The sequence below is a fragment of the Lissotriton helveticus genome, chromosome 2_2, assembly GCF_964261635.1.
Source record: "Lissotriton helveticus chromosome 2_2, aLisHel1.1, whole genome shotgun sequence".
NCBI classification, from domain to species: domain Eukaryota; kingdom Metazoa; phylum Chordata; class Amphibia; order Caudata; family Salamandridae; genus Lissotriton; species Lissotriton helveticus.
The window spans coordinates 188,842,989-188,855,321 of NC_136060.1; the positions used below are offsets into that span (position 1 = coordinate 188,842,989).

Genomic DNA, 12,333 nt, shown 5'->3' on the forward strand with positions numbered 1-12,333 from the left:
TGAAAATCCAACACACGTTAACCGCCAAGAACCTACGTGAATTCAAGTTGCATGGCATACTCCTTTGATATGAAAGAAATCTGGTTGGGAGCCAGCCGTTTTGCCAGTTGGAGGGCACTATCCCAGTGCTGCAGATCTCGCCTCATCTGAAAAAAAGATAACGGAGTTGTTTATTGAGTATGGAAAACCAACTCTGCAAAAAGAAAATCGCATAATGCTGTACAAGAAGTTCTATGTGCTCGCTAAAAGAGCTTTTATCAGATGGGCTGAGGTAGACATTTTTAAAGTGACTGAAAGAGACATTCAACAAGATGTCAAGACACTCGTTTCATTTGTATACATGACAAAATAGTATTTTACACCACCATAATTCTACAATGATTTTCAGTGTTAATCTAATGAGGCACATGTTCATGCTGCAGCACCAGCATGAACAAAATATGCCTATTTACTGGATGCGTAATCCTAAAAGCCCTACAGCAAATTAACATTCCCTTTAGGGTGACTTTTTTACTCTAAGTTTGTAAACGCTTACACATTATCTACCTTGAGGCTACTCTGCCACTGAGTGGTCAGACCATAGAGTGTGTCAAAAGCTGTCAACATTTGATTTAATAGCAACATGCATTGCAGTTAAATAACCAGATAAATAAAATACCCTCCACTTGTATCCAAATGCCACTGAGCAAATGAGGCGTGCAGCCTGGCGCTCATTCGGGATTTGCTTCACCCAAAGGGAATTTAGAAAACAGTGGGCCCATGTAGGAAGCTGACTCTCTATATAGGGCACCTCAAAAGATGTACACTGTGCAGAGAGTCCAGTGAGTCCCCAACTTGTTTGCAGAGGCAAAAGTAGATAATAGTAACGCTCTATTTGTGGTAGTGGGGGGGCAGTTAGGTTTAACAGTGGGTTGTTCTAAGCATTTGTTGTACTCACAGAGGCAATACATGAGACGCGCAATCGAGAATAAATCTGAGACCAATTTATATAAATAACAAGTCTTTTTATATATATTTTCAAACCAAAAACTATGTTCACAGGTAAGTACTGTATTTCCTATGAAATTCTCAAAGTTACTAAATAGTTCAAAATTGTGTACAATTACGCACCACACAGTTCTATGGGAAGAAAAAGCAGGTAAGTAAATGTCACAGATAGTTGGCACATTTCGTGCTGCAGCCATTAGGGACCCTCTTTAGGTCCCATACCCTAGATACCAGAGGTACCGCTTAATAGGGACTTACAAGGGCCGTAAGTTTGACCAATTATGGAAAACTGTACAGGTTAGGGAAAGAACACTGGTGCTGGGGACCTGGTTAGCAGGAACACAGCACACTTTCAGTCGAAGTTGCACCAGATACCAGGCAAAAAGTGTGTGGGGGGGGGGTACTGCAATAAAACCCCAGTTGCCTACAGCCCTATTAACAAAAGTAAATTTACATGTGCAGATTTACTAATTTGGCTCCTCCCTATCTTCCTAAATCACGTACATTTTTTTTACCAAATATTCTCAATTTTCCTGCTACTCCCCCTCACATTCACTACAAAAAAGTATGTCTATGTGTGTAGAGATCTCTGCGTATAAAATATAGGAGATACTGAGGTCTCCACATTTAGGCTTGTGAATAGCATTTTGTAGTATGTGAGTAGTACTATTTTAACACTACTAAATATACTATCAAGTGCACTTTGTGAATAAGCCTCAATGTGGAGTGACAGTTCATTTTACACCCCACCTGTCACAGAATTTTAGCAAAAAGATAGAGGCTTTCTAAGTAGCTCTGTATGGACACACATGAAATATTCCCATTTGTCAAGTCCTACTACTGTGGCCACCCATTCATGCTTATTTATCTCTCTTTCTATCCATCTAACCACCCATCTATCTATCCACCCTTCTCGCCATCATTTTTCTGCCTTCCATCCATTCATTCACCCTGCCTTCCTCCGTCATCCTTTTGACTCATTTCCTTGCTTTTATCTCCATCCTTCGATCCATTTTTTCCCTCCTTTCTTCCTCTCTCTATCCATCCATTAATCCTTCCTTCTCTTCATTCACTCTGCCTTTTCTCCACCTCATTCTACCTTCTTTCTCCCCATCCATACATACATCCCATTCGCAGTCCACCCATCCATTTGTCCATCCGTCCATCCATGCACTCATCCATCACGCCATCCGTTCTACCCCATCTTTCCATGCTTCTGTCAAGGCATCCATCTTTTTCTCCTTTTCCATCAACTCATCTACTCATGGATCTATATCTCTACATCGCTCATTCTCTCCATCCATCCATTCATTGTCCCATACCCCATCCTTCTCTCCAACTATCCATCTATCCTTCTCTCCAGCTAACCATCCAGTCATTCTTTTCTATGTTCACACAGCGGGGAGGCATGGGTGGGGCTGTAAGGAATCTGCAGCTAGATAGAGTCTCTACCAGATAATGCGTTACTGAAGGTAAGTAACTTGCTCATCTGATAGAGTTGGTCGTCCACCTGGAACTCTTGAAAGGTCAAGGTAGAAAGACTGAGTTCTTTTTGGGCCCAGTCAGTGGAGACGCTCCTATTTTTTACAGAGATGCGGCGGAGCAAAGAAGGTGGACAACGTGATGGATTGACCCAGATGGAATGGGGTCACAACTTTTGGAAAAAAGGAAGCCCGGGTGTAAAGCACCACTTTGGTCGGAAAGGACATTAGATAGGGAGGCAAGCAGGATAACGCCTGCAACTTACACCGTTCGGGCCGATGTAATCGCCACTAAGAAGGCTGTTTTGATGGTCTACAGCCGGAGGGGACAATTGTGTAGAGGCTCAAAGGGAGCACACATTAGATAGATGAGGACCAACTTAAAGTCCCACTGTGGCATAACAAAGGGCTTGGGTGGAAACAAGTGGGACAGCCCTTTTTAAAATATTGGTAAAATAGTAGACTTGAAGAGAGAGAGTGGGTCAAGCAGCAGCAAAAAAGCAGACAAAGCAGAGAGATAATCCTTGAGAGTTCCCAAAGCAGAGCCATGTTGGCCAAGGGTTAGAATGAAAAACAGTACAGTAGAAAGAGAAGCAGAAAGAGGGTCAATAGACCTTCCTTACAGTATAATAGAAATTTCTGCCAACAGTAGGCATATACCGTCTTAGTGGAGGGCCGCATGGCTGCCAGAATAACATTACAAACCTCAGGAGGAAGGTAAAAACCCATCAACTGCCTCCGCTCTATATATAAAAATACAAGTTTATTACAACTGCCTCCACTCAATCTCCATGCATGGAGGCGCAGAGTTGACAGGTTCGGTGGAGAACCCTCCCCTGCTGCTGCGACAGAAGATCCTCCCAAAGGGGCAGCCTGATCTGTGGATCGATGCTCATCTTCAGAAGCTCTGGCTACCAGACTCTCCTCACCCAATCCGGAGCCACAAGAATGTCTTGGGTCTGGTCACTCTTGATCTTCTTCAGACCCCTGTGCAGGAGTGGCATGGGTGGAAAGGTTTACAGCAGGCCTGAGCTCCACTCACGATGAAAGGCGTTGCCGAGCGATAGCCGCCTTGGAAACTCCAGCACTCAGTATTGCTGACACTGGCCGTTCTCTTTGGAGGCAAACAAATTTAACCGGAATGGCAGACAGCGTTGATGTCCCCCAGGGAAACAGCGATCAATCATCGCTTCCGGTTGATCCAGCTGAAAGACTTACATAGAGCCTATATGTCTGCTCCCCTCTTGGCTAGGATAGGTAGACGTCCTGATGACCTATGTCTTCGAGGATGTGGACTAACCGGCACCTTTTATCACATCCTGTGGGACTGTCTTGGGATCCAGCAGCTATGGGAAAAAGCGACCCGGAAAATGAAAGATGCACTGGGGAAACCCATCCCTCTGTCACCTAAAGGGGGGATCCTTAACATTGGGACGCCACAGATTTGACTGACGTTGAGCTTCAATGGGTGGCCCAGGGATACTTGCTTATAAAACGCGCAATAGCGATGCATTGGGGCGCCTCTCAACGGCAACTGTTAGTTGGATGGTTAGCTGAAATGGATAGATGTATGCTCGCTGAGAAGACCGTGTATAAACTATGGGGCTGTCCCAAAAAATGGGACAAGAAGTGGGGACATTGGAATACCTATAGAGGTGAGCTTTGTAGTTCCCCCACAGCTGACATGGCCATGGACAGGGCTGGACCCCTACAACGAAATAATCACTGATAAGCTACGTTTTTATTGTATAATGCCCATTGTATTGATTCTGCTATGTATCGCAATGCTATATAATGATTGACTCTGCTCTCTTTATTTCAATAAAATGTAATTATAAAAAATAAAAAAAAATTTAACCAAGATTCTTTCCAATGTTGAAAGAGACCTTGCGCCACCTTTGACTGGAGATACCATTTGTGATCAGCTAGGCATCGAAGGCTGAGTTGGTCCGCCCTGGCGTTCAAAGAACCTACCAGGTGTTGATCCATCAGGGTTATGCCTTGCTGTTCCAGCCATGTCCAGAGCCCCATGACCTAACGACAAAGAGTCTATGACCCCCACCCCGCCCTTCTTGTTGCAGTTGCACATGGTGGTGGTGTTGTCCATGAACACATGCACTAGCTTTCCCTTAACAGAGAGAAGAAATGCTTTCAATGCCAATCCAATCGCTGGGATCTCCAACAGATTTATGTGTAGCCTTGACTCCACCAGAGGCCTGTTTACCCTGATCTTCACCTCTCCCAGATGGCAGCCCCATCCCAGAAGTGACACATCTGTCTTCACTGTGAATTTTGGTTGAGAAAGGGAGAGGGGTCTGCCGCTGACTCAATCGTGGTACGTCCACCACCACTGCAGCTCTCTCGCAGTTCCATCAGAGATCTGGAATATGTTGGTGAGATTTCCTTGATGCTGTGCACAATGGAACTTCAGGTCCCACTGCAGAGCCTGCATACGCCACCTGGCATGCTTTACCAACAGGATGCAAGAGGCCATGAGGCCCAACAGCCTCAGAGTCAGTATCAACGAAATCCAGGATAGAGGCTGAAACATCGGAATTATAACCTGGACTCGCTGCTTGGGAGGAGAAGCCCGATACTACACTGTGTCCAGAACTGCTCCGATGAACGGGAGCATATGAGAAGGAGTCAGATGTGACTTTGGCACGTTTATAGAAACAAATGCAGGAGGTCCGCCATAGTCTGAAGGTGGGAGACGACTGCCCGGGGCGAGGACACCTTCAATAGCCAGTCGTTGAGGTAGGGAAAGACTGACACCCCTAACCTGCGCAGATGAGCTGCGACCACCGCCATCACGTTAGTGAACACCCAAGGGGCACTGGTAAGGGGAGCACGGTAAACTGAAAGTGTTAGCAGCCTACGTTGAACCGCCGGTAACACGTGATGCCTGGCAGGGTGGGCATGTGAAAATACGCATCCTGCAGGTCCAACGCTACCATCCAGTCTTCTTGGTCTAGGGTAGACGAAACCTGAGCTAGAGTGAGCATCTTGAACTTCTCCCTCTTGAGGAAAAGATTGACGGTCCGAAGATCTAAACCCTATGCTCTTCTCCAGAATCAGAAAGTAGTGGGAATAACTACCACTGTCTACTTCTGAAACCAGGACCCTTTCTATAGCTCCTTGGCCACGAGAGCTGTAACTTTCTCTTGGAGCAATTTCAGATGATCCTCTGTCAGCCGTTCCGGATTTGGCAGAATGGGAGGAGGAAAAGAAAGGAAAGGCAGAGAATATCCCTCCTTGAATGATCTGCAAGACCCACTTGTCTGATGTTATGGATCTCCAGTGGGAGAGATGGTGATGTATTCTCCCGCCAACTAGGGTATCTGCAAGACCCACTTGTCCGATGTTATGGATCAACAGTGGGAGAGATGGTGATGTATTCTCCCGCCAACTGGGCTAGTGTGGTCTTGCAGACTCAGACTAGAAGTGCTTGAAGGCTGTGGCTGCCGGGGGCAGGATGGTCGATGACTTCTGGCCTCCATTCCTGGATTGGAATGCACGGCGTCCACGTACTCGCACGTCTTGGGTAGTCTTTGCAGGACGGTGGCTGGGATAGGGCTGACGCTGCTGGAAACCCTTCCGTTGCAACGAAAGGAGTGAAAGGAAGATTGGCCACGAGGAGCAGAGGGAGGCGCTATGATCTGGCCATAGCTCTAGAGTCCTTGAACCTGACCAGGTCCGAATCTGACTTTTTCCCAAAAAGACGAGTTCCCTCAAAGGACATATCCATGAGATTGGCCTGTACATTGCCCGAGAAGCCAGTTGTCCTAAGCCAGGTGTGGCGCCTTAAGGTCACTGTCATTGAAATCGATCGGCCCAGCGAATTTGTCTATTCTAGGCCACACCGAATGGTGAATTTTGCTGCATCTCTCCCATCCTTGACTGCTTGGGACAGCACAGTCTGGGCCTCCTCCGTGACTTGAGGCAGCACTTGCACAACTGTCCCCCTAAAGGGACTGGGAGAAAAGGCCCAATAAGCATGTAGTATTCACCGAACGCAATGCCAGGCTGGAGGAAGAAAACAATTTCTTCCCAAATGCATCCAATCTTTTGGATTCCCTGTCCAGGGGGCAGGAAGGGAACGCACTCTGGGAAGTAGAGGCCTGCACCAATAAACTCTCTGGGGTGGGGTGTTGGCTGAGGAACTTCGAATTACCAGGTGCTGGGCGATGGCGGCGTGCAAAAATCCTATTCACAAGAGCCTCTGTGCTAGGCTTGGACAACGTGCCAAGAAGGACATTTGTAAGAGCCTCATTAAAGGGCAAAAGGGGTTCAGAAGTGGAAGGCCCAGGTTGAAGCACTTCGGTCAGGAGTCTAGTCCTTACCTGCACTAAGGTTACTTCTAGCCCTTGGACCTCAGCTGCCCTTTTGAACACCATGTCATATGATGCCCCCTCCTCCATAGTTACTGTTGGTGGAAAGAGCATTCCAGTATCTGGAGAAGTGTCCAATCCACTGGCTTCCACAAGTTCCGCATACCAGTCCAACTCCACAGAGTCATCGTGGTGTTCCAGAGAGCCCATGGACCCCTCCTATTCCTCTCCTGAGCCTAGCACATCCTTAAAGTGCTTAGGCAACAACATAGAACCCCTGGGTTCAATTGACGTCTGAATCGGCGTCGAGCAACGTCGTTCCGACTCTGTGTCATCAGGGATGAGGATGGGGCTGGCACCACCGATGGGCACTGGTGACGCTACAGGCACAGAGTTCGGGTCCGACGACAGAGGAGGTCGCGTTGGTACGACCAGCGTTGACCCGCATCCGGGATCGGACCTTTCCAACGCCGTGGCCGGAGCAGATGGCGTTGAACCTGATGGGACCTCTTCTGACCCCGCAGGGCTCACCAGTGGGGTTGGCCCGCTCAAATACACGACGCATGGCCTTGTAAAATTATTTTATCTGAGCGGGGGGTCACTCCGGCTCGTGAAAAGGGAGGGAGGCGTGAAGTCGACTCAGGCTTTGGCTCGTCGAAACCGTGCCTAAAGCGTCGGTGCTCCTTACCTCTCTCGTCGACGGACGACAGCCGAGGTGAAGATGAAGCCCACTTGGACTTCTTCTTCTTATGTCTCTTCCCGGAGTGTCCCGAGGACCTCAAATGGGACGAAGAGGACTTAGGGCTCTGGGAGCGGTCAAGCGACCTCCTCTTCTTCGATAGGGACCGGGACCTCCACGGAGTCTCGCTTGATGGTGTCAAATGCCGAGCCGCAAGGATCATCATTGCCTGCTCCCTCAAGGCCTTTGGAGCCTTGGCACGGCAGTCGGATCACGACGTTGAGTCGTGATCGCGCTGGAGACACCAAAGACAGACGAGGTGGGGGTTGGTAACCGACATCATGCAGTGGGACTGCACCGCTTGAAACTGGTCTCCCTCTAAGACATCCCTCGCACACAAAGATGGACAAAAGTTTTAAAAAACTGTCAGAAGCGGCAGAGGAGTAGCTCTTCCCAGATCGGTGAATAACTGTCGCGGAAAGAAAATAACTGACGTCTGCGCATCTGGGTGGTGCCTTTATAGGTACCTCGACATCATAACCGATGCTACCGACGCCGATGATGTCACGCGGAGCCGAATGGAGCCACCCAACGGTGCGCGCTGGGGTATTGCTCAGCAAAAATTTCCAGATCCAGCCGAACGCCTGGGAAATTCAAAAGGTAAGGAATCTGCAGCTAAAAGTCTCTATCAGATTATTTTTGACACCTACCACAGACTTAAATCAAATTAAAAGTGTGGTCCTTTCTGCCAAGGGCTTTCTGACCATGCACCTATTGAACTTAAGTTATATGGTAAACCCATGACTAGCCCCTAAAGATGGTGGATGAGCCCCCGGTGACTTAAAAACAAGAAGGTAATGGACTCCTTGGAAGAATACATGTCACCGTATTACAAAGCGGTAAATCAGGGTAAGATTATTAGCATAGTATCACACCAAAAGAAAGTACACATAGTACAATTGGTGGAGGAGGTCCTTAGGGCCGTGGGGGAATACAGAATAGCAATTACACAAACTGCAAAGTGCACCTTAAACAAGTTAGAAAGAACCTGGTCTATATGCCATGGTTGGCTAGGAATGGAGGAGGAGTCTAGATACATTCACCAGATATTAGAAAGGGATAAGAATCTCAATACACAACCAGATGAATTAGCAAACAAATTTGAACTCTATTATCGCTCACTATATTGGAAGAATACCACAAGCCAACTAGACCACCTATATGTCTATCTGACCTCTACATCCATGCCAAAACAATCCGCTACAGAATTGACTCAAGTTGAGGGGCCTGTAGCCATATCACAGGTTATAGAAGCTGTCAAACAGATAACCTTAGGTAGATCCCCACGACCAAATGGATTCCTGATCTAATTCTATAAATGTCTTGTACCTCCTCCTGGAGCAACCAATTCTGGATTTGTTTTGAGAGTGCCAGAGCCCAGGAGAGTCTCCCATTAGAACTAAGAGAGGCACACATAGTAAATATACTGAAACCGTAACCCCTTCATAGAGGAGAAACTCACATAGAGCAATCTCCCTGATTGAAACAAATGCAAAAATCCTTGCATAGATTATGGTAATGGGCCTCACTACAATTATATCTAACCTGATTCACCCTGACCAAGTGGCTTTATGCCAAACCGGGCAACTGGGCAGAAATTCCGTCAGACCTCTGATTAGGTCAGAGGCTGAATGAGCCCCTTGCACTTCAATCTAGAAAAAGCCTTTGACAGTATATCATGGGATTACCTTTTCACACTTCTGGAATACATAGGCTTTGGATTACAATTTGTTCCTATCATCTGCACACTGTACTCGGGGCCATATGCCTGTGTCAGGGTGGGGGTGGACACTATTGTCCTCCTTTCCATAGGAGATGGGGGCGAGACAAGGATGTCTCTTCGCCCCATTATTATTTGCAATTACAATAGAGATCAGAGACCCTGAGCAGGTCACTGGGTTTCGATGGTAGAGAACTTAGAGGACAAAATGTTACTCTAAGGTGAGAACCTCCTTATCTATTTAAGGAATCTATTAATCTCAGGCCCTACTGTAATGCAGATACTGAATTAATTTAGTTAATATTCAGGATTTAAATGTAACTTTATCCTTTGTGTCCGGAGGAGGCATATGGACCGTGGGTCAATGAAATTGAGATCAGAGTAAACAGAGTACAAAATAAATTGGCATACTTCTCACTCATGTAGAAGGGTTGCAGGAGTTAACAATATCACCCTTCTGCAGGAATGCGTCTGAAGGGATTCACAAACCTGAATGTTTCTCCCTTTATCATGATGGGAAGGATCCTTCTGCTGAAATCACCCTTCTTATAATCCTTTACACACTACAAAACTATGTATACACCCTTTTTGCACGTACACCCTGATTTCATTTCTGGAAATAAATTCATGGAAAATACATTTGTGGAACACAGTAAGTAAGTAAATAATTTTATTTGTGTGATTAATAAAAATGATTACAAGGTTCAACATAAAACAATACAGTTGAGTATAAAAATGAGAGCAGTTTCGTCTACACAAAAGGCAGGGCTTGAAGAAGCATGACCTAAACTAATTCAAACGCTGTAATTTTTTAAGAGATACCTTCCATACAATCCTGGGAATGCGGTCTTAGGATGACCCTTTCAATTTCTCTGATGGCTAGGTCAAAGTATATGACCAATCTGCTAATTAGCTGCATGTAATTGCCCAGAACACTGGGTGGAGTTGCTTCTTTTATTGCATGGAAACCCAATCTCAAAAATCATGTCTGAAGCAATTCAACATAAAGGTCTAAAGGGCAGGGACAAATACATAATATTTAAGGAAAGGATTCAGGCTTCTCACCACATCCTCTATACATCATTTGCAGCACATAAGACTTTGGGATGTCCAACTAGCTCAAAAATCTGCTACGCAAGAAGTTGGAACCTGATTTGCATGAATTCCATTGTAACGGATGGTTTCAAATTCAATTACATGTAGTTCTAGGCTGCAAATGAATTAAATGTCAACAACAACAGAATTGATAAAGACTCTAAATTTTCCTGAAACAACATCAATATCGTTGACCCTTTAGCCTTTTTTTGAAGAAATAGTAGTTTTGGTTGTTGTTACATTCCTCAGTCAATCCCAAACATAATCAAGTATTCAGGTGTGGTTGAGAATACAGTTTGTGAGTGTTTTTGAATTGTCACAGAGCTCCTTCTAACTCAAATAATAAAAAATAAAAAACAATGGCAGACTTTTTCAGACAAAAACAGTACTTAATACATGCAGATTGGCCAAAGATCTCAGGTCTCATTTGCCAAATGATGCAAATCAACAGGAATGTTTGGCTTAGCAATGCTCGACCCCATGTCTTATTATAGTGCTGCAAAAATTTGATTTATGTGAACAAATGCATCCACTTACCCCAGATTTTTTTAACACCAGGTCCAATTTATGTTGCCAAGCTGTGGGCCTTGGCACAGGGGCTCTGAAATTCTATGTCTGTGTGGAAAGACATTACCCGCTAGAGCCGGACAATAACTAAGGGGCTGGTGGAAACAAAGAAGGCCTACAACAACAAAATGGTTGGACTGCAAAGCTGAAAGACCAAACTCCTTTGTAGATCTACAAAGGAGATTTGCCCTTGGTGACTTCCCTCAAGGGCTTTGAGGATGGGCTGACCTGGGGATGGAAACACAGGAAGATACAGTGACTAGATGTTATTTGTATCCAAGAAACACATCTGCCCTGGTTCAAGAAACACCTGCTAAATCTTAAAGGGTTTGAGCTTGTGGGGTGTTCAACGCAAACATCCACGATTAGGGGGTGGCCATATTGACTAAAAATAACCTTGGAGGGTGTAAGCGCTCCCTACGTTTGGGGTAGATGGGCTATAGTGGAATTAAATATAGGAATTACCCTTTGCACAATCTATGGCTCAAACCAGGAGGAATCTGATATATTCGATATATTGGAGCTAGAACTACTAAACTGGCCATACCCACTCATAGTCTGCGGGGATTTTAATATTTCCGCGGATTTTACTGGAGGAGATAATAACACAAGCTATGTTGGCCGTAAATCTAAGGTGTTTAGAGCTTTATCAGCATTAATCAACACCCATAATATGCTGGATGTTTGGGGCTATAAGGAACCACAGAACCCAGGCTTTACCTATTTCTCATGCCCCTTAAAAAAATACACCAAGCTCAATTATTTTTTCATTTCCCAAACGGAGGCAGGAAGGATAGGGATTCGCAAAATGCCCAAAGTGATATCTGACCATAGCCCTCTGATTTTAATGTATGAAAAAGACAATCTAGCTACTCCGCCATATAAATGGACGTTTGAGAGGAGATTACTAGTTGACCCTGAATTCGTAAATCATCTCAAGAATTGGGCACAGGGTTACTTTGATACAAATAGGTATAGTGCCTCTCACAACAGCGTTTGGGATGCCTTTAAGGCAGCGCCAAGGGGGGAGACTATTAGTTTTTCAGCATGTCAAAGGAAAAAAGCACGAGGGATCCATGAATCTCTCCTGGCTCAGTTAGCTCAGGGAGAAGAACAACACCTAAGAGATATTGTACAGGGGAAAGATGCAAACGAAAGTTTATGCAAGATTCTAGCCATTAAGGCGGAAATTTACAAGGCAGATGCCCAGAAAAGTGCGGATGATTTCCAGGTATTTAAGGGAAAAATGTACGAGACAGGGGAACAGGCCGGCAAGTTATTAGCCTTGAGGATTAAGCAGGGGGTTAGTAAAAATCAGGTAGCTAAACTTCAGGTGGATAACCAGTTGCACACAGATCCAGTAGGCATCAGAGGGGTGTTTAAGGAGTTTTATCAAAACTTGTACCAAGAAGA

General features: G+C 45.5%; 1 protein-coding gene across 2 annotated transcripts in view; it reads right to left on the reverse strand.

The window, feature by feature from the left end:
• WDR19 (WD repeat domain 19) overlaps nt 1-12,333 on the reverse strand; it is a 740,406-nt gene that overhangs the window by 471,890 nt on the left and 256,183 nt on the right. For both annotated transcript variants that reach the window (XM_078678329.1, XM_078678328.1), the window contains one exon: nt 37-146. In XM_078678329.1, the coding sequence (XP_078534455.1) occupies nt 37-146 (110 nt within the window). The remainder of the gene's footprint in view (nt 1-36; nt 147-12,333) is intronic.